The sequence below is a fragment of the Lissotriton vulgaris genome, chromosome 2_1, assembly GCF_964263255.1.
Source record: "Lissotriton vulgaris chromosome 2_1, aLisVul1.2, whole genome shotgun sequence".
In the NCBI taxonomy this organism is placed as follows: Eukaryota; Metazoa; Chordata; class Amphibia; order Caudata; family Salamandridae; genus Lissotriton; species Lissotriton vulgaris.
In genome coordinates, this window is record NC_141687.1 from 814,001,266 (window position 1) to 814,025,027 (window position 23,762).

The window sequence follows — 23,762 nt, forward strand, 5'->3', positions numbered from 1 at the left end:
TAATCTTAGCTTTTGATGTGGCACCTGTGAGAGTTGTAGTAGCGTGGTGAACCACAGCTGTCTTGCCCACGTGGGTGCTACTAGTATCATTGTCATTGAGTGCTGTTGCAGTTTCCGAACCACTAACGGTATTAGTGGGAGAGGGGGAAAAGCGTAAGCAAATTTGTTGGACCAATTTATCCATAGTGCATTGCCCTGGGACCGGTGGTGTGAGTACCTGGATGCGAAGTTTTGGCATTTTGCGTTCTGATGATTGGTAAACAGATCTATCTCTGGTTGTCCCCATCTTTGGAAGAATGGCTGCAGTATTTGGTTGTGCAGCTCCCATTCGTGTACTTGTTCTGACTCTCTGCTTAGGATATCTGCTATCTGATTTTGAACTCCTGGTAGGTGTTCTGCTAACAGATAGATCTTTTGAGGAATGGCCCATCTCCAAATTTCCTGTGCTAGTCTGGATAGTTGGAGAGAGTGTCCCCCCCCCCCCCCCCTGTTTTTGAATATAATACATTGCAGTCATGTTGTCTGTTCTGATCAGGACTGCCTTGTTTGTTATTTGTATTTGGAAAGCTTTTAGTGCTAGAAATACTGCTAGTAGTTCCAAGTAGTTGATGTGCAGTTTCTTTTGCTGCACACTCCATTTCCCCTGCACTGTGTATTTGTCCATGTGCGCTCCCCATCCGGAGAGCGATGCGTCCGCTGTCAGTATCGCTTGTGGAATCGGTTCTAGGAACGACCGTCCTTTGGAAATGTTTGTTGTGTTCCACCACTTCAGAGAGCGATGCGTACGGTCGTCTACCAACACCAGATCTGTAATCTGACCTTGAGCCAGATTCCACGGTGTCGCTAGACACTCCTGTAGTGGACGCATTTGTAGTCTGGCATGTGGTATTAGTAGTATGCAGGAGGACATCATGCCTAACAGCTGCATAAACACTCGTGCTGGTAGTGAGTGTTGAAATCTTTGTATCAACTTGACCATTGTCTGTATCCTGATTGGATTGGGGTATGCTGTGGCTCTTTCTGTGTCTATAGTAGCCCCCAGGTATTGTTGAATTTTGTTTGGTTGTAGGTGGGATTTTTTGCAGTTCACCGTAAACCCTAGGTGGTGCAGCAATTGAATGGTCTTCTGTGTGTTGTGAAGGCATTCTTCTTGTGACTTGGCCTTTATTAACCAATCGTCCAAGTAAGGGAAGACATGTATTAGGTGTCTTCTTAGGTGTGCTGCCACCACAGCTAGGCATTTTGTGAACACTCTCGGTGCTGTTGTGACACCAAACGGAAGGACTTTGAATTGATAATGTTGTCCTTCCACTACAAACCTTAGGTATTTTCTGTGGGCTTTGTGAATTGGGATGTGAAAGTAAGCGTCTTTTAGATCCAGTGTAGAAAGAAAGTCCCCTTTCTTCAGTAAAGGAAGTACTTGTTGGAGCGTGACCATGTGGAAATGTTCCGAATTTATGTATGCATTGAGAGGTCTGAGGTCCAAGATTGGTCTTAGGGACCCGTCTTTTTTGGAGATTAGGAAGTATAGAGAGTATACTCCTGTCCCTTGTTGATGTTTTGGAACCTTCTCTATGGCATGCTTTTGCAGTAGTGATAGTACTTCTTCCTTTAACAATGTCAGATAGTCTTGACTCATTGGACGCTGTTTGGGGGGGGATGTTTGGTGGGGTAGCAGTGAGTTCTAGGCAATAACCATGTTGGATAATTTGTCTCACCCACTTGTCTGATGTGATGTTTTCCCAGACAGGTAGGAACTGTGCTAGACATCCCTCGACCGGTGTTATGTGGTCTGGGGGAAGTTGTATTAAGTCACTGTTTTGGGGTTGGGGAGTTGCGGTTGTTATTATTTCCGCGACCTCTACCCTTGTTGTGGTTACCTCTGTAACTGCCTCTTGAATTACCTCTGGGTGACGTTGGCGAAAAAGAGGTGGATTGCTAACTTATTCCCGTACTTTTTGAGCCCCCTCTATAGGTGGATCTACGAAAGGAACCCCTTTGTGTTGGCTGTTGTAATGCTCCAATTGACTTAGCCGTTTCTGTGTCCTTTTTCATCTTTTCTAAAGTCTCATCTGTGCTTGAGCCGAAAAGTGTCTTCTGATCAAAGGGTTGGTTCAATAAAGATGTTTGTACTTCTTGTTTGAACCCTGAGACTCTAAGCCATGCATGTCTCCTTAACATGACACTGGTGTTGATGGATCTTGCTGCAGTGTCTGCCGCGTCTAGGGCGCACTTAATGGAAGTGTTAGTTATTATCTTTCCATCCTGTATTAGCTGATCTGCTCTCTTCTGATGTTCTTCGGGGAGATGTGTGATGAGTTTTTCTAACTCATCATAATGTGCCCTGTCATAACGTGCAAGTAGCGCTTGTGTATTGGCTATACGCCAGCTATTTGCCGCTTGTGATGCCACTCTTTTGCCTGATGCATCTATTAATTTTGACTCCTTATCAGGTGGAGGGGCTTCTCCTGTAGATAATGAGTTCGCTCTTTTGCGAGCGTTTGAAACTACAAGCGAGTCCAGAGGTACCTGCCCTTTGATAAATATTGGGTCCTTTGGAGCTACCTTATATTTTTTATCAATTCTTGGGTTTAACACCCTAGCCCTCACTGGGTCTTTGAATATGTCTGCTGTGTGACTGAGAAGACCCTTCAGCATAGGTAGAGTACCTGATGTTCTTTGTGCAGTAGGTAGTGTCTCTAATAGGAAATCCTCTACCTGAGGTTCTGTATGTAGATCTACCTTATGATATTTTGCTGCCCTATTAATGAGCTGTACAAACCCTGTGTTATCATCAGGTGGTGAAGGCTTTGAGGGATATAACTCTGGGTCGTTATCATCTGACCCTGCGTCATAATGTTCCCATGGGTCATCCTCATCTGGGATAGTGTCATCATCTCCATGAGGTTCTCCCTCCCCTGTATTACTGTCTACATCTGACTGAGGTGTAGATGGTCTTGGTGTAGAAGTTGGAGGAATAGTTGGCATAGTGTGAGGAATAGGAGAAGAGGGTGTGACTCTAGGTCGAGGAGAAGTAGGAGGAGTTGTATTTGTCCACATTGTTCTCTTTTTAGAAGGAAGAGGTTTGTCTTCTAGCTGTTCATTCTTCCTCTTCTTCGTCACTACTTTACCAGTTTGTGGATCGATAAACAAAATCTTTTGTTTCGGATCTGTTTGCTGTTACTTTGTCGGTACCGAAGCTTTTGGTTCCGAAAGGTGCCTTTGCTTTCGATCGTCAATGTTCGGCGTTTTCGGCACTGAGGATTTGCTCGATTCCAATTTTTTCAGTGTCGAGTGAGTCTTCGACGTCGAAGCATGTTTCGGTTTCGACATGGAATGTTTCGATGCCGAGCTTTCCCTTGCATGAAGCTTCGGCGTCGAAGTCGATGTCGACCGCTTCTCGGATCCGACATGGTGGGAGACCGAGAGTTTCGGTTTCAGTTTCGGTTTCGTTGCTGGGCCCGAAGGCGGGGCGTCAGAAACTTTCTTTTGCGGTTTGACCGGGCTCGAAGGCGGGGTCGTTACCACACGGGGTCGGTTTTTTGGTAAGGGGACGTCGTCACTCACGGTTTGTTGCACGTCGAGTTCCTCGACATCAGACTCGTCCCCTTCCGACCCAGACTGTTCTTCATGATCCTCTTCTTCATCGAGGTGCTGGTCTTCGAACAGCTCCAGGATCGCCTCCGACTGCATTCTGGAAACCTCGTGTCTTCGAGCTCGACGGTTTCTAATCGTCGACTTGGAGGAGAATGCTGCGCAGGCTTCGCAGTCCCTGGATTCGTGTTCAGGCGATAGGCTGAGGTTGCACACCTCGTGTAGGTCCTTGTGTGGGAACTTAGCACCACGCGTTGGACATTTCTTAAATGGAGTCCTTTCCATGGACTCCGGGCTTGACCACGTCGAGGAAGGCCTCCTGTTCGTCGACGTAGATCAAAGTTTTTCTTCGATGTTGGAGTCGAAACGCGTCGGAATGGAAATGAAATCGCGTTCGATAACAATACCGTCGAATTGGAAAGGGAATACGCGCCGAAAAGTCACTTCTTTCCGAAGTCGATCTGGAGCGCTTCAATCCTCATCCGAACCCGATGGCGGAAAAAAACAATCTAAGGATGGAGCCCATGCGCACTAGCTACCAAAGGAGGAGTCACCAAAATACAAAAGACTCTACAAGAGAAAAACAAGTGCAATCATCTGAGCCCAACACCAGATGGCGATCTATTCATAATGTACCATCTGCAGCCCATATGCCTCGAACAGATCATTACCTGGAACATAAGGGGTATACATACTCCTGCATGCAGGTATTCGATTTACGCTTATTTACAGCGTGAGTCTGCCGGTATTGCTTTACTCCAGGAGACACACTTGACATGTCTAGAGGCTGCTTGGTTGCGTCGTCGCTGGCGGGGACACGTATACAGCACTAACTTCTCTTCCCTGGCTAGAGGTGGTTTGGTCTGGGTGAGGGCGGGGAGTCCCTTGAGAGGAAGAGGAGGTGGTAATCTAAGCTGCAGGGCGATAGGTTTTCCTTAAGGGTAAGCTTAACGGTCAGTCCCGACTGCTGGCTCTAAATCTATGCCCCTAACACAGAGCAGAGGGACTTCCTCTGTAACCTTTCCACATTACTATCCTGCTTGAGGGATATCCCGTGGCTCCTTGGTGGGGATTTAAATTTGGCCCTCGACATCTCACTTGTTCTCTCCCCCCACCCCCACCCCCTTCACTCGCACTTCAGCCTCTTTGAATGCACAAGAATTACGCAACTGGCTGGGGCACTGGTCATTAATGGCTCCTTTGTCGAGCGTGCAACCCTAACTCACGGATATATTCCTTCTACTCACCTGTCCATAACCTGCATGTGCGGCTGGACCGTATACTGGCCTTCACGTCGCTGCTCTCCCCTAATCCAAGACACATGGTTTCTGGGCCACACACACTTAGACCATAACCCACAGACCATGATGCTTAGTTGGGAAGTTAGAACTCCCCCGTTCCGACCCTGGAGGCTGCAAACAGCTGTGCTGGAGGATCAGACCTTACGAGCTCCCTGGACATGGCATTGCCTGATTACTTTGAACACAATTCCGGCTCTGCGGGCTCACCTTCGAAAGAATGGGAGGCCTTTAAGGTCACGACTAGGGGACACTGCCTGGGCCACACATGGAGCATTTGCAAGCAACTAGACGCCTTTCTAGCCGCTATTGAGCAGAAGCTCCTTCGCTGGGAATCTTCATCGGTCACCCACCCTGAAGCCAAAACACAATTGGATACTATGCAAGCGGACCAGTTAGGAACTTCTAGATAAGCTGCATTGTCACAACTACTTAGTTCACTCAGCACGCACAGCAGCACAGATAGGGCAGGTAAACTACTCGTATACCTAATTAGACAGGAGCATCCACACCGTCCCATACATTCTGTAAGAGACGAACTAGGACAAATGAGATATACACAACTGGACCTTGATGCAACCATGACTAGACATTACTCTACATTTTACGTGTCCAGCGCACATGGGGATTTCAAACACAGAGGCACTTTTCTGGACTGAATTGCCTATTCTGCCTCTTGACCAGCACTTAAAAGTGGATTCCCCCTTATCAGTGGATGAAGTTCCAGAAGCACTTTCGTCACTACCATAGAGAAAACCAGCGGGATCGGACGGACTCCCTACAGAGTTAAAGGCATATCCGGAAGTCTTCGTTCCATGCATACATGCACGGCAGTAGACAGATCTGCCCGGTCACCTTCTTTATGCATGGCTAACGTAGTCTCCTTATTGAAACCGGGCAAGGATTCCACAGCCCTGGGGTCTAATAGACCCCTAACGATCTTAAACACAGACAATAAAATACTGGCGAAGATTGTCGCTACTTCAGAGGCAGAATACGCCCCACTGAACTGGCCCCGCTCAGGCTGCCTGATGCTTGACCACGAGAGAGTCTTCAACTCTCTTGTATGGGACTATCTCTTTGCAGTCTTGCCAAGGTTCGGCATAGGGTCCTTCTTTAATAGCATGGTCAGGATGCTGTATAAGCACCCGAAGGTTTGTGGTAAAACCTGGTCCTATATCTCGGACTCCATATTTGTGGGTCGTGGGACCCGACAGGGTTGTCTGTTATCCCCCCCTCCTTTTCTCCCTAGCAGTAGAGACTCTAGCGGCATATATCCGCTCACGTGTGGACATGGGTATTACCCCGGGAGACGGCACACACACAGTCTCTTTTATGCGGATGACATTCTACTTTACACGAGAGACCTCCACTCCATCCCTCCCTCCCTCCTTAGATTCAGCACTTTCATTATTTGCTACCGTGTGGATATCGAAAATAATTGGAATTAGCATGAGCTGAAGCCATCTTGTTTGTGGCATCCATTTTGCCAGCTATATAATTCTTCAGTCTTCACGGTTGCTTACCTTTCTATTCTGCTTGTGTCATCAGCTTTAGTTAACTCCTTCTGTACTGAGCCAAAGCAATGTATGAGAAAAGGCCTGTAGCTGCTAGAATGCACCTGGCTAAAGATGTAACTGTTGATCACTCTTTGTTACTTTAGGCAGTTCTGTACCCCCTCCCACTTTGCTGACTAAGTGATCTCCATCTTCCCATGTTTGTCGGTAGTTATTTCTGTGTATACTTGTACCTTCTATTTGTAACTACATACTTACCCGTGCAAAAAACTCTGTATATAAGCACGATGGTCTGTGTATTCAAGCCACTACCTCCTGGAACACTTAAGGGTGTTGCATGGACGGGGTCTCACTCATGAGTGAATAAACTTGTTATTTTGAATTCCAGCTTTAGTGTCAATCTCTATTTTGTTAGTCTAAGGACCCGTGGACAGAGAAGGGTGAACCCTGCACCGGTGTGCTCATTAAAAAGCACATTTTCAGAACTGCATCAGGGCTAAGTGTCAATACAGCAAAGTCCATTCTCTTTCCTTTCTCCTTGACCACCCTAGACCCGGGGTATTCACTGGGTGGGGTCCTTTTGCCACCTTCTGTTACTTAGTTGGCCTCATATAACAGAACAAAGCCTACTTATTCGAGGGCAATATCATCAGAGCCCCCTCCACTATTCAACCGCAGATGGCCTTCTGGGACACTCTCGCATTGTCTGTCTATGGTAGAGTGGCCCTCACAAAGATGGTGGGCCTTCCTCACCTACTTTACTATTTCACCACCCTACCTCTCTACGACCCCTCTTCCTTTTTCTGTAAATTGAAAAAAATACTCAGATTTTATCTGGGGGGTGTCTAGGCATAGAGTTTCCATTAAGAAGCTTTATCGATCTACAGAACAAGGCGGGCTGGTGGTGCCTAACCTCGAGCACTATTACCTAGCCCCTCAGTTAGAATGATAGCCATATGGCTAGCTTCCTGACACTTGTCAGACACAGCAACTCTATAATCTCATGTACCACACCACATTCTGCTTTACATGTTCCATCAATGTGCGAAACCAGAAATACAAACTCTTTGCTACTTTCTCTAGCATACAAATGTTACTGTAGAAGCCTTTTCGTCACTCGTGGCACCACACCATACGCCCCTGCTATCCCCCTACTGGGAACATCAAGGGGATGTTCACCTACCACGGGAGCAGAGTTGCGCAGTTGGGGCACGACAGGTATCCACGACACGGGAGACCTCTTTCGCGATGGTACACAGAGCTCATATCAGAGGAGGGCCTACATCCGGGAAATTTCTTATTACACCGCGCACTCATAGTCCCACTCTTATCCAGGTGGGGCAACCTAACCGCAGAACCTCCCACGCACCATATGATTCAGTACTTATGGGGGAAGAGAGCCACCTGATCCGTTGGCCCCCTTAAAACAACTTTGGGAGGACGGTCTGGGGTGTGACCTCTTAGACAAAGAATGGACGGCCGCGTTGGATGGTCCAAAGCACGTCTCTCGTAATCAACGCTTTCATCAGATTCAGTTCTTTATCCTACACCGGGCATACCTCCCCAGCCCAGATTAATAAGTATTTTCACTGCACTGACTCAGTCTGCCCCACATGCCATTTACACAATGCTAAACTACGGCACGTGCTATGGCATTGCCCGCCCTGGTGGGAGTTCTGGGCTGACACAGCGACCACTCTGGCCCGTTGCACTGAATGGGACATCCCTTTTCACTGGGAGCTATATATTGTGCACCTCTTTAAGAGGGACAAGAAAAACAGGGTCACCTTCTGATTCCTGGACCTTGGCCTAGTTACAGCAAAAAGCTCAATCACTACAGATAGAAAACACCAGTGGCCCCACAAGCAATGGCCTGGAGCCGCTCTCTGCTCAACTGGGCCAGAGCGGGGGGCGTGTCCCTGAAGCGGGAGGAGCTGCTGGGACTTCACACATTTTCCCTAGACAGTAGTTTGGGGCTATTGTGACTGATCTACAGAGACTCCCAAGATGGTCCCAATGTCGCAATTTGAAGAGCTTCAGTGGTGACTCAGGTGGGGCAGAGTTCCACAATTTCTGATCAGCCAGTTATCACATAGATATTTAGCACCAGCTACAATCAGATAGACCTCCGATGTAGTACTCCACAGCAACAGGTCACAGGCGGGTATCCCTCCCCTCTATTGACTTACTTTGTCCTCATTTTGTTGAACCCTACTCCCACTGTTCAAATATGCGACGTAACAGACATAGACCATAGACATGACACATATCACATGGCCATATCTAGCTTTATTGTTACAGGCATGCAACCCCTTGAAATAGTTTCCTTGATTTTTTCATGGATGCCAGGCTAAACACAGACCAGCACCACTGTACCAACATCTGAAGGTCTCTAATGTGATTTATTGTGTATGATGTCTCTAAACTAATGTTGTTCATTATGAGATGTCAATAAAAAGTTTTAAACAAAAATCAAAGGCATATGTTAGAATCAAAAGCACTGAAGGGTGGAGTGTTATTTCTCTATTAAAGCATATAAATTAGTATTTCGTTAAAAGAAACGTTAAATTACATATGTAGGAAATTATTTTAGTGTTAGTTACTGCCCATGAAAAAACCTAGGGGAGAAGATTAGTTAATAAAGGTAGACCCACATTTAAGACAATGGGCACAACTTTTCCACTACACATTTTCAAAAAAGGAATAAGGGGAAAGACCCCATTATCTGGATTAAAATCTCATAAGGGCACACGTCGCACTTAAAGCATCGTTCTTAAATCATTCATGGTGCATAGCCCACAATTTGGACACTTTATGAACAATCTACAAGGGTTTCTTGTCTGGGGTTCATCTAAAATGCCTTTGCTAATTATTAAATGTTTTTATTTTCACTATTTAAAGTCCTTTTACTGTGTTTCCTATCTAGTGAGTGGCAATTAATTTAGCACTGCAGGCTAATCTGTGTTCTGTAAATAAGGCAGTAAGGCATACAATAAAGAACTGACCGACCCAAATTAGCATGCAGAGGAAATTTGGCATGCAGAGAGGGAATAAATCCACACCTGCTAAATTAGACAGCAAATCAAACTAAAATAAAGGCATGAGCAGGAGAACAAGATGTTATGTGCATAATATGTGATAGAAATAAGCATACCTGTTTCTCTAAACTCTTCTACTCGGCATGTCATTGTAAATTCTCTCTTGTGAGGTGGTCCAGACTCCTGGGCAAGTGAATATTCAGGTAGGCGCCATCCCTTTTTAACTGCCAATTCCTAAAAATAAAAATGGATTATATATTTATATAGACATTTATGTATCAGTCAATAAAAGAGCACTTCAATTCTTATATTAAAGATCTAGATACGAATACAAATTAAATAAGGTGGTATTGTCCATTTATATCTATAGGTTACTTACCTGTAACATTTGTTTTCTTTCAGAAGTACATCTAAATTTATAAACATTGTATCTACCCATCCATAAGTAGGATCTACAAACCAGTTTTCAAATTAGACAAAATACACCTTATGTTTAAAAAAATATATATTGTTTAGCTAAAAGCAACATTTTCTATTTATCTAATAATCAAAATCCTTGTATGAATACATCGAACGAAAATGACAAATTTAAAAAAAGCGCGTTTGAGGTAGGTGGTCGTGCGTTGCTGATCAAATCCATTTCATGTCTTTAAAAGAGATACAAATTGACAGCAAACTGCTTTCATAGGCATGTATACTCTAGATAAAAGATACAATTGTCCCAGTAAACAGAATCTTTTAAAAAAAGAAAGTAAAACACACGCAACAATTTAGTTGGATTTTCTAGCAGCCAGCAGAATCTTGTAGGAAAGAGATTGCAAAGTGACAGTAATCGATTTACACTGAAGAAAAGCAATGTCATCCTAACTTGGTGGGCTCCAAGATGAAAAGAAACATACTACCCCAATGTTATAAGCCTAATTATTTGTACTGGTCTCACTAAAGCCCAACTTATCGAGCAAAGGATGCCAAGAGCCGACTAAATCCATTAAATGTGTGAGACGGAGCAAAATCTAAAACCAGAGAGGAATAGAGTCAAGTACAGTGAGAGGGGTTTTCAGCACTACAGGCAAACCTGGATTTCTCCTCTGGAGCGCTTACTCAGGATAACAGAAGGCCCTTTTCTGATCTTTAATTGTAAGCTGCCATCTCATGGTGGTGGTACCTGAAAGCTACTGCTGCCTTGTCAGGTCCTATGGAAGAGACAGCCCTGTACTGAGTACGTAGCAGTGGGTAGTAGAAACCAGTTTGATGTTTAGATAAAGAAACCAAATGACATCACAAGCCGACCTGTGGCATTAAGGCAATCAATAGAGGTCCAGAACCAAGTGTGGACACTACTCATACACCTGGAAAAAAACATAAGATCACTCACAAACTGAAACTTCTTCACAATGTGAAGAGAAGTGCATATGGCAAAAAAAACACTGATTGGCCGAAAAATAGGAAAGCCATTTCCTCAAGATACAATTGTAAGGTACGTGGATCTGAAAAATTAAACCTCTGCATTTTCTATAGTTGCGTAGTTAGCACTGCCATAAGCCCCAAATGTTTCAGTATGAAAACTGTTTCATTGGATACGGTCTGGTAAGTCACATACGTTACAAATAAATATGGTTTAAAAAAAATCCCAAAAGGTGATATTTTTACACAATACAAAATATTTGAGAGCCAAACTTCTCACTGATCACTCCCACATCATTGGTTTGCTATATCCAAAGATTAATAAAAAAAAGATTAATAAAAAGTGCAAAAAAGATTATAAAGTGGCAGCCACTGACTTAAACGGCATTACCAAGTTCAATTCAACATGGCCGCAAAACCAGTTGATATAAGAGACTGAGAACACTTCCTATTCCTCAGCTCCTATATCATTAAGCACCAAAATTAGAATGTTCATTTTATGTTGCAACAAGCTGCATTAGAATTCTTGATGTCCTCTCTGAAAAAATGAAATACATCACTTTTCACTCAGCTACTTATAACAAGCATTGTCATAGCCAATAGGTCTTGCTTTTGGGACCTTATAAGTGTTTAGCCATGCAACAGTTGATGTTGCACAAAGGGTATTGTGCTGCATAACTAAATATAAGGCCCCAAAAGCGAAACCTATTGGCTATGCCAATGCTTGTTTAATCCTGTGTTCATGAACAACTACTCGCATCTGTTGTCAACCATTTGCTGTCTTTTAGCGTCTGGAATTTTAAGTGTTTAGACGGCTTAGCCAAAGTTATGTGTTTGCTTGAAATTGATCTAAATGTGTGTTATAAATTTTGAGGATATTTGGGATTGTCTATTTATGAATTGGGTAATGTGCAATATTTCTGTAACCAAAACCAAAATGTTGATCGTTTTAGCTGCTTTAGCTGTTACTAATTGGATTGTTCACGTTTTTGGGCAGATGCACCAACATGTTAGTTTTAAACGATATTGGGAAACAATGACTTATTTAGAAAGGGAAGTATCAGTTATATTTTGTTAATTTGCTCTGAAACTGATGTGTGTTTGGAAGTCGGCGTGGAGTGTTGAACTTTAGCTGCTGAAATAAATGTACGTTTAGCTGCAGATTATGCTTTCGAATTTCGTCAAGGCCAACGCAGCCTTTCACATTTCCGAAGTAAATGAATTGGTGTCATTTAACCGAGCAATAATAGCGCCTGCTATTAACAGCGCCTAGACACTGCAAAAGTGCAGTATGAAGCACTAGGTAGATACAATTTGAAGTGAAGTTAATAGACACTGCAAAAGTGCAGTATGAAGCACGAGGTAGATACAATTTGAAGTGAAGTTAATTTTCCACAGGCCCTTCAGTTTCCTTTTTTTAACCTATGCACGCGTTCTCATTCAACAAACGTTCTGGATAGCGATTAAAATAGGATGTAATTTTCTAATTAATTCTAAGCTGGCCGTCAATGAATATGAATGCATGAATCTCAGCGGTCTTTATGAGAATGAAGAACTGGGCCATATAGGTCGGTCTTAGAAGCATAGCCTCACTCTTGAAGGCATTGTACTTTTACCATGAATATTTAAGCACATCACTCGCACCTATGGACTATTTTACCACAAGCGTTACAATTACTGAGTATGGCCATGCGAGGTTCACACCAGGAAAAAAGCAAGTTTAAAAGAAGCTCTTTCAGGTCTAATCGTGTATATGTGGTCAGCTCATGTTTTGCACGAGTCCTTGTTAGAGCTCGCACACTCTGGTGCACGCTCCTCGGACATAACTATTTCCTGGACAGCAGGGTTTTGAATAAGCAGCACAGATTACAACAAGCATTTACAATGCAACGGTTTCGCCTTCGGAAAAGTTTGAGCTATTGGCATTGTAAATGACAAACTTTTTATTTATGTGTTGGTTTTGAAAACAGATAAATAAACATGTCTGACTTTGGCACATGTCTTCTGTGCATCTTTCCAAAAACTGTGAAAGTGCCAAGTCATTCATATACAGACATCAACAAAACTCCTAGTGTGATATCAGTCTGGGACAGGTTCCTTCCCAAGGTCAAATAAGAAAAAATAGGGACATATAGGCATAATAGTGTAGTTTGATTTGATGTCCTCTCACCTTATATGTACATAAGGAAACATCTAGGACCCACACCTTCATGTACATAATCTATGTCAGACTTTCTCAACTTATGTCAGAAATGCCAATCTCTGTTAAGATGCAGTAGACAAGGATTGTCACTTGACCACTAGGAGAGAAACTTCATCCAGGTCTCAGAATCAGATCGTAAACCCAGATGAGCACAGCACCAGAAGAATCCATTCATCACCACTGGCCTAAAAACGCGTGACGCCCTCCAATCAGATCCGAAATAAAAATCAAAGCGTATTGTTGACCTGCAGTAGAGGGGGAGTCGACACACCCTTCGCTCTAATGCTCTGTTTGTGGGACAGAACGCGCTCCAGGCAGGATAATATTTCTTCATTTTTTAGCATTCAGAACACGCTGGAAAATTGAAAACTTTCCAGACCAGAAAAAGGCTGTGAGCATGTTTCCCTGCCCTCGGATGATTGCCGGACAGGCACCCCTGGTGGCATCATTAAGCACAGGCACATGTTTTCTTAGCTCTCAAATCCCGCTCCGGAACTGTAGGCGCTAAGATTGAGAACCGCGCGTCTGTGTTGTCTCCTGATCAGAGTTTACCGATGCATAAAAGGGAGCAGGACAGCTAATACAAAAAGCTCTGCAGTGTGCCCTCAGCCGATCTATAAAACACAACTACCTGTTGCTGGAAAGCCAGCAGGGGGGCTGCACGCACGTGTTGACAGCATGATAATAGGTCGATGAATAACAGATATTAACACGGCGCTAATTTCACTTATCTGTAGCTATCTGTGCAATTCACAAAGAGGTTCTAAAGAAGTTCTCATGATCTGTGTCTTAAAATGGCACAAGCAGAGTTTGAACAAGTGTGATGAAGACACGGTATTGCTGTTTTGTTTACACCGATACTAACAGAAACCCACCTCCTGTAGCTCGAAGGAGCGCCCCTTTAGAATAGATTGTGTATGCTGTTAACGCAATTTTCTTAAAGGAGATATAGGATGTTTCGATTCAAACGTGCTTTGCATACAAATCACACAGAGGGTCAGCGGTAGCCGGGAGTCTGTCTTCCAGTGGCCCTACACAGTCGGTCAGCGGTACCCAGGACGACAACGAAACAAAAGTTGCAGGCTCAGCACTGGACCAGACCAGCCCTACCCCGTCTCCCATTCACACCCCCGCCCCCCGCACGCGGATTGCAAAGCATTAATAACTTGTTTTCGCAAATGCGAGACCTATTGCATTTGCATACACACAGAGAGCCACACTCACACACAGCCACACACACAGCCACATACACACAGAGCCACAGACACACACAGAGCCACACATAGGTAAATTGTGCTAATCTTTGTCAATCTATTATCTACAGCTACAACATTATTTTACAAATAAAACCTGTTGATTGAATAATTGGTAACTTAACCTAATCTTAAACATAGCAACATCTACAGCTAGATTGTTCTATTCATAAAAATGATTGTCACAATTATAGATTAGCATATAAAAATATTTGAAAACGTAGCATGCATACACCGGACATTTCTATATTTCATTCACATATAATGCACATATAAAGCAAGTGTTGTTGAAGTAACGCCTGCAGGATTATTTTGTTCTTTCAAAACCACATCATGCAAGTTTGGCGGGCTGTTACAGCGAGAAAATATTCCAGCCTTGACTAACATTTCCCACCGCAGCATTCTCGCCTTTGTTAAAAACAACTGTTGTAGAGTGCCGGTGTAAACTGTGTAACTCTTTGCAGAGGTATCAACAGTCAGATACTTCTGTTTTAAATCCCCAGCTCGCAGTTTTACAGTGCTGCATAAGAGGGTTGTTTTATTTTGGAAACCACCCTCGACTTTGACTCAGAGCAGCAGAGAATAAAGGAGGGAGAGAGAGAATGAAGGAGGGAGGGAGAGAGAGAATGAAGGAGGGAGAGAAAGAGAGGAAAACAGTGACAAATACAGAAAGCAAGGGGTGAAGAAAAACCTGCAAGAGTGACGAAATAGGCAGTGCAGAGTGAGGTGGAAATTAAGGATACACAGTCTTGCTAGGCCATTGAGCAGCTCCCTAGACAGGTTCCAGAACAACATTTTAGGCCACCGCAATTTTTTAAAAAAACACAAACTAAGCACTTCAAACAGCCTTGAAAGTTCTGCTATGGGGCCTTTGTTTGATTCCCTGCTGCCTCTCCTCCATGCTGTCAGTTAGACCCAGGGCTTCCCCTCGCCTTCTACATAAACAGGAATTTAAACTCACGGGTCACGGAGCGAGAGCACATTTGCTTAAGAATAAGAGAATGTACCGTGCGCCATAGCGGAGTACACGTTAGGCCGGTCTCCGAGGAGCACGAGCTGGCTTAACGTGGCAAATGGACGTCAGATGTTTTAATGGTGTGTTTTTACAGCTCAGCGCTATTCAACTAGCGGAATATTGCCTTCAAATAACAATGCGGGCCTAATTAGTCCCGGGTGCTGTCATTTCATAATTTTGCAGGTCCTGTGCGCAGCAAAAAGTAATAAATGTAAGCAGATCATTTTTCGTTGGACTGTAAAAGCGGAAAAGAAGTCCAATGCCAAGCCAATGCAAAGCAGGACATACCGAGCCTCAGTGTTAAACGAGAATGATTGCACACAGTCACATCGTTGTCTGGTGCTAGGTTAAAATTCATGAGCGTACATGCATAAACATAATGCATTCTAGGAGTTGTAGTATCAGTACATTTCAGCAGAGCTATAAATGTAGACCAGAATGATTTGTTGAAAAAACCCTGGATGTGGGAAGACAACGTCAACCTGGCCACCATTCAGTCATTTGGTAACTTCCAACTCAAGAATTCAGTTGTCAGAGCCCAGCTCTCGCTTTTCTAGTTTTACTGGATAATGGCATGCAGTTATTGTTACCGATTTGTGACATTTGCAGAGCACACAATCTGCAATTAGCATCACAGCACAGGGCTTTTCGGCAGGTCGGGGTGTGACTTTCCTCGTGCTGGAGGGACTTTAATGACAGACCACGGTGTGTGCACAGAATGATGATGTATGTCTGTTTGGGAAATGTGCAGAATTAAAGAACAGAGGCCCTCATGTATCATGCCATTTAATGGTCGGTAAGGCTCCGATTCATAAATTCAGAGCCTTTCCAACCGCAAAATGGCATGGCGCTTCAGAATAATCTACTGGCGATACTGGAAAGGGGCTGCGGGCAGTCTTTGCTGTGGGGGGCGCGGCGGCACTCACCAGAGTCTGTTTTGGCCGGGGTCGCTCCAAGTACATGAGGCCTCAGGTATCGGGAGAGAAGACGGGAGTTGATCCCATGGACGGGGAGCCGAGTCGCAGGGCCAGATACTGGCAGGAAGTCGGTCGCTGAGCGCCCCACTACAAAATGGGCACGACCTGTCCCAATCGCCGCCAGAGAGGGACCAGCAGACGGGACACCTTCAGGGCAGAGAGCAGCGCCGCCTGCCCCCCGCCTGACCTGCCTCTGCCACCATGGACCTGTGCTATGCCGTGCCACACTTAACAGCTCCGGCGCCGGGTACACAGAGCCCGCCTTCACTGCAGTTGCCGCAGCCACCAGAGTTCTCCGCTACCTCGTTCCCTCTCACGGCCGCATGAGGCCTGGAACCAGCACCTCACGCAGGCTCGATGGTGTCAGGGGCAAAGCTCAGTACTCCGCAATCCGATCCCTGATGGCAGGCAAGCTTTCTCAAAGGTAAGAGGGCACACCGACCCAGCGATGGCGGCCCGTCTCAAAGCTCCCCGGGCACCGCCATTTCCAGTCCGGTGCCCCCCCCCACCCCGGCAACAGACATGGGTGTGGGAGTGGCGGGTGAGACTCAACGGCGGCGCAGCTCACGGGGACAGGCCCACTGCAGCGGCCAATCAGAGCGCGCCTCTGTCGACGAGCCACCAATGCGGTCGCAGCCCCTTCGTGCCTCGGCCAAGGTGCCGAGCAGCTGACGGGCGGCAGCACCTACGAGGACACGGGGGGGCGGGAGAGGAACGGACGGCGGGAGAGGACACAGGGGGGGTGAGGCACAAAAATTGGCACAAGTGCGGCGTGGGCAGCCGCGGATTAAAAAAATTTTTTTAAAAAATGGCGGCAGCACCTACGAGGACACGGGGGGCGGGAGAGGAACGGACGGCGGGAGGGGGCGGGAGAAGACACAGGGGGCGGGAGGGGGGCGGGAAAGGACACGAGAGGAACGGACGGCGGGAGGGAGGCGGGAAACGTGGGGACGGCGGGAGGAGGGACACAAGGCAGGACAGCAGCAAGCACGGCCCGGCCGGACCAGACACGGGGGCGTTCCCGGCGTCGCGTGACGTCGGCAAAAGCCAAAGAATCTCGGGAACGCCCCCGTGTCTGGTCCGGCATTGATGGACAGGCCCCTCGTCCAATGGCTAGGCTCCATTTATGGAGCTAGCCAATGGGACGAGGGGGCGTGTTCCATAGTGCTTACTGTACTCAATAGATTTCTCTGGAGGAGGAGCCTAACGGCTCCGCCCCCCAGCGAAACCTAAAAACGCCACAAGCTACGCTGATCCTTTTAAGGGGTCGCAGTCTGGGAATGCAGACTTCTCTCCTAAACGTACAAGGCGCCCATGCACCGTGCGCAGCCTGCCGCCCCGGACACCCCTGAGGGGTGGAGGAGGTCCAAGGCGAGTAGGAGACTGTGCTCGGGGAGCGGTGGTGACCATGATATGGGATGGGATCTCGGTGACGGGGCTAATGCTTTTAGGGCGCATTAGATACACAGCTTCAAAAGAAGTATTCTACCGAAGATCCCACAGATTGGGTGAAGTTGCCCAACACAGCAGATTTTATTGTTCTACTTTCACAGCCTGAGAACAAACACAGCACCTCCCACACCCCCTTCATTTTGTAGTGCAATAGTCATACAGTAAAGTACTATGGACCACATGCATCAACAATGCCATTTGCGATTCCTTATTAGCGAAAAATAAGGATTCGTTAATAAGGAATAGCAAAATGCTATGCATGAAGAAAATCGCAAAAAAAATGGCGATTTCTTAACATTCCTTAATTGCGACTCGCAAAGTGCGAGTTGCAATTAAAGAATACCTCCCCATTCAATCCTATGGGCCTAGAGGCTCATAGGAATGAATGGGAAGACATTCTCAATTTGCGAATCGCAATTAGCGAATCGCAAATTGAGAATGCAATTTCAAGGGTGCAGGGGTGTCCAAAGGACACCCTGTTGCACCCCTGAAATTGATCTATACACATATGTTGCGCACACACATGCCCTTGGGGCATGTGTGTGCGCAACATGAAACTTTGAAAAATGCACAAAAGTGCATTTTTCTAAGTTTTTGCAAATTACCGTGAAGTTGAACTTCATGGTAATTTGCTACTCCTATTAGCGAAATCACTATTTTTTTTTTTTAAGGAATCTCAATTTGGGATTCCTTAAATGCACTCGCAATTTAAGGAATCTCAATTTAGAGATTCCTTAAATTGCGATCTTAGAATTTGGGATGATGCATCCCAAATGCAAAAATACCTGTCGCAAAGGGGCAGATTCTGAGAATCTGCCCGTTTGCGACCGGATTTTGCTTTGATGCATGTGGGCCTATGTAACTTAAAAGAAAACAACCACCTCCATGGGCACACCAAACAGTAATGACCTGCCTTACTCTGTAGAGACAAGCAAACTATTGACCCTGCTCAAACAAGACTTCCACCATATTATTAAACGCAAAGCTGTGGTGACAGCAACCGCCTGTCCTTCCAGCTAGGAAAGTTCAATTAATTTGTACTCTCACTACTTGTAGCAACTTTAAAATGGTGACACAAAGAGCTGTACCATAACATGCAATACAGAAATAGTAACTATTGACCGCGTTCATTGTGGAACTGGCAAAAATCGGGGGGAGGTGGAAGGACGAACATAATAAAAAGTTAAACCTTTTTGTTCAACAGTCTGCATTAAAACGGTGCAGAGAAATCAAACAGTACTGGTAATTTCAAAGTCCAGTTTTGCAATTTCGAGTATGTTGTGTGTCTGTCTGCATTTGTGGGTCTGTTTTGTCCCTGCAGTGGGCTGTGGTCTGTGTAAAGGTATTTGCATGTGTATTTGTGCACACATGTTTGTGTATGTGTGCATCCACTCATAGTATGCCTGTGTGTGTTTGGGGGACCATTTATGTCTTTGTTTGTGTCTATATATGTATGTATCTGTCGGTTATAAGGCTTGTGTATGAACGCCAAAAACAGCGAACCACAACTGTAGCTCCTATGTTCCAGGAATACCCATTTAACTAAGTGCAGTGTAAAATAGATACCAAATATCGCTTTGTTTTAGCTGGCTCCAGGTGAGTGTTAAAGGATCTTTAGAAAGAGTTGCCATGCAGGGCATGGTTTTACATCCACTGACAACGCATGCAAGCACTGTTTTAAACAGAGCAGCTAGGAGCAGATTCAACCCTCAGCCAAACGCATTAAATATAATACAACAAAGAGAGGAGACATAATATGTTTTTCTCTCCACTGGTGAATTATTCAAAGTGCATTTCACCAGCAGTCAGCGGAGCGTGTAAAATGCAAATGATGAGTTTAACTAACAGGGGTGTCAGGCATGAATGTGACTTCTGGTGTACTCCAGCAAGGACTAAAAGCCCTCCTTGAAACTCTTTGTGTACTGTGAAGAAAAACAGGGTTTTACTTTTACAAATGCTGAAAGTAGGTGCTTTTAACGTAAATTGACTTAGTGTATTCATGAAATAACATATTGAAGAAGGTATAATCAATTAACTGCTGAAGGTTTTCGATCATCTGCTTAAAAAAAAATATTATTGCACCAAAAAAACGAGTGAATGCCTGCTTGTGCCCCAGGGGCACTGCTGATGCGAGTGGTGCATTGGCCGCGCGGCCGTGAAAGTGACGCTGCCGTTTAAGTGATCACGGGCTGCAAGGGTGCCATCGAGATGGCGCCTGTGCTCGAAAGCCAGCTTGTCGCCAGCAAAAGCTGTGGTAGCACTTTGAAAACTCCATTCCTAAATGTCCCGCCAGAGCAGCGCATGCGCTGGCTCAGGCGTGACCTAAAAATGGACACCGAATGCAATGCAATTTGCACCAAAATCCAATTTTGTAATGTTTTAGGTTAGCAACCTTGCAGGACGGCTTCAAGAGTGTTTAAGGCCTCTTCAACGCCATTACACTGAGGAAAAATTGCTAATTTTTGTTTAATGCATTGCATTGATTGAACTGTTTTGGGCTACCTGAAACACTAACTCAATTGTTATAATGGATTGAAATGTCATTCACCTACAGAAGCATGGCAATGTCACAATATCAAACTAAAATCTTAGCAGCTTGGTACTTACCAATGAAAAGTAACATTCAACTGCTGATCTTTCACGTGACAAGTCAAACGTAGGCATTTTAAATGCTTAAACATTTGCTCTAGCACACCAAGACAATAGACAGTGTCAAGATGAGACTCTAGCTTCGCTTTAAAATATGAAACTGGACATCTACTTAGTGAAACAAGAAGAGGGGGCGGGGCTACATGTGTATAGAAAAATACTGGGTTCAGGAAGACGGGGTTGGGCAAAACTACAGACAGCCCATTTTAATTCCCAATACCTGAACCTCCAACTTAGCTATCAATTAAAGGAACATCAAGAAGCTACAGACAACATAGATCACAGTCACAAAATTTAAGTGGAAGGCCCTTCACCCAGCAAAGCCAACACCTAGGTCTACTGCTGGCAGGCTAGAGTTCGAACTCCCAAGTCTCTTTAGGAAGGAGGAACCCATCCAAGATTCTACAACCAACAAATGCTCCGAAACATACAGTCTAAACAGTCCAAACCTTAAGCTCACTACAGGGCACCCCATTTCTGGATATTTACTTTCATTTTAGGCATTTCAGTTTTCATTTACCCGTATTAATTTTTTGGGCTACTCTTCTAGTGTTTTCACATATTAATTGAATGAAAACATACGGCTGCAAATAATTTTCACGTTTGCTTAGTTGATAAAAAGGACACTTGCACTTCAATAGCTAATGGCTATCAGCATGTATACAATTCACACGTGAAAATATCCACGCTGCGGTACAATCAAATGCTCATACTACGTTTTTTAAATCATTAGCTGATCTAGTCTTCTACTTAACTCAATATCAAAAGTCTGAGTCTTGGCTGACAGCACTGAAAATAAAAAGTCAACCAATCTTCAGATTCTCTCATGTTTCTAAATAGAGAAACAGGTGATTTTCAGTGTGTCTCAATCTTTAAAACATGTAAAAACTGAGTGCCTTCATTTGAATGCACGCCACTTGATACATTATTCAACTGGAAGCCTAGAGCAGTGTATTTATCAGGAAAATAGTAAAGGGAGGCGAGACCTAGCCATGCAGAACTCGACATGTAAAGCATTTTGAGGTGGACTGTACAACCGCCAATCAAGACTTACTTTTTGGTAAGAAATAAATGAATCCTGGATTGAGTAGCTCCTACGGCAGTGGAGCTACTAAACTCCACTTGGCGCTTGTAGCCCTTTTGATCTTTACATGCAACTCCCCCTGGTGAAAAGCGTTGAGCAATAATATTCAGAATTTTTTTTTTAAACTGGCAAGCATTCATTAACCTGCCATTAAATGCTTGCCTGTTAATGTAATTTCTTTTAGACCTTACACATCTCTGACCCAACCAGACCCCCTACCGCCACCCTGCTGGCATCAATGCGACCCTCAGTCCCACTCACGAAGGCAAGTAAGATTTTATCAGGTCGAGCTATTTATAGGACCAACTTGTCTGTTCTAGGGGGTGAACTTATTTCAGAAAATGAATGACCAATAAAGACCCCTTTAAAACTCATCTTCAGGGGTATACATGGAGTCCAACTCTTAAATGTTTACATCACTTCCCTGGTTCAACTGATTAGATCCTTCTGGTCCTCAGTGAGCCTTCACGCCAATGATAGCTTGTTAGTGATATGTCATCTGATTCCGTTAAAGTGACTGCTCATTTCAAGGCATGCATGAATATCATTGCAAAAATGGATGAACCCTAACTTTTTAAAACTTAACTCTGATAAAACAGAGGTCTTGCTGTCTGGTAACAATGACACCTTTTGGAACAGAAAACAATGTCCTGAGCACCACTCTTTATCAAGTCACACATGTTGAAGTTGAAGACTGAAGAATAAAATCAACAAAAACTGAGGAAAGATTGGACTTCTTATATAAAGAGTGGTGCTCAGGACATTGTTTTCTGTTTTATATATGAGGATCAGAGATCTGGTACTTATTGTAGGGACAAAAGTGGCTGTCCCTGTTCTTTGAAGCACACCATACTGACCAATGAGAAAGAGTGGGGATTATTGTAACTTTATTGTGCGCAGAAGAGCCTTGCCATTGTTCTCGTGTCTTACCTTTTGGAACAGGACCCCTTGGCCACCCAACTTATTACCCCCACCGGTAGAGTAGTCTAGAAATCTGGTTGTTGAACATCAACCAGGTAACACCTTCTCGTTTCATATTTTGAGCAGAATAAAGCAGTTCTCAAAACTTGTCATCTCTAAAAGTGATTACTGCAATGCATTATTTGTAGGATCTCAACAAGAGTATCCAAACTTCAGACGCTCCAAAATGCAGCAGCCTGGGTTCTTCTAAATCTTCCAAAATTCTGCTGTCACCAGGTCATAAGAAAGTTACTTTGTTTTCCTATCAGATTATGCATTCAATTTAAAGCACTCATCTGGGACCACAAAGAGGGTCCATACTTTCTTCGGGACATCTTTAAATGGTACACCGCTGCAAACCTTACATACCAGGTGCAAGTACACGGAATAAAAAAGTTCATTCTCCACTCCACCTCCAAATGGTGGAACCTGCTCCCAGACCACCTGAGAATCCAAGATAACCTATTGAAATTCAGGAAAGAGCCAAAAACGTGTCTGTTTAAATTAACTCTCTAATTGTATATTTTATCGATCTCAATCCACTGATTAATCATGTCAGCGGCTCTGCCATATCTAATATCTTCTGTGCTAATCCAGTGACGTAAGGATGCTAGCACCAAGGTGCCTTTTGGCATTAGCACGCTCTATAACACCCCGCATAACATATTTGCAGTCTGTTCAAGGACAGAGGTTGTATGTTGTCTATTCACTAATTGATGCTTCTCTTGGAAAACGGAGTTTACATTTCTCTCTCTTATTACAGTTAAGAGGTTTTTGTCAAGTGATCCGACAATCATTGTGAAACAAATGGCTGTAAGATCTATTAGAAAAAAAATGACATTTAAACAGCTTGCAAATAGAATAAATATTTCAACATTTATCAAAAGTGTTGTTTACACCTTACAAGCTGAATTCCCGCATTGGAAAGTGCTCTCATTTGTGATAAAGAAAATGGTGGTTCAGCGTATTAAAATATTCGCCCAGGATTGCATACATGTAAACCAATTAATGGGCCAATAGCATTATAATCGGGCGGAGTGGATCATTTAAGTCACTACACCAGCGAGTATAGTAACTTATTTTTCAAAGCCCAAGATCCTGGCCCTTTCAGTTACACACAAGCAGCCAATAACCAGTCACTTATTTCGTCTTCTAATATCGAATCTGCTGGAAAATACTGCAGTTAGAAATCCGAGATACTGCTTGCTCCGAAATTCTGCAGAAGTGCAATAGACCTTTAGAAGTAAACAGCACGTCAATGTTGCCTCGACACAGTAAAAGACAAATCCAGAATTGAGCAAAAAATACACAAAAATGT

At 44.3% G+C, this 23,762-nt stretch overlaps 1 protein-coding gene across 1 annotated transcript in view; it reads right to left on the reverse strand.

The window, feature by feature from the left end:
* Positions 1-23,762, reverse strand: part of PRKRA (protein activator of interferon induced protein kinase EIF2AK2) — a 217,108-nt gene that overhangs the window by 88,951 nt on the left and 104,395 nt on the right. Inside the window, exon 5 of the mRNA XM_086956202.1 lies at positions 9,564-9,681. Within this exon, the coding sequence (XP_086812328.1) occupies positions 9,564-9,681 (118 nt within the window). The remainder of the gene's footprint in view (positions 1-9,563; positions 9,682-23,762) is intronic.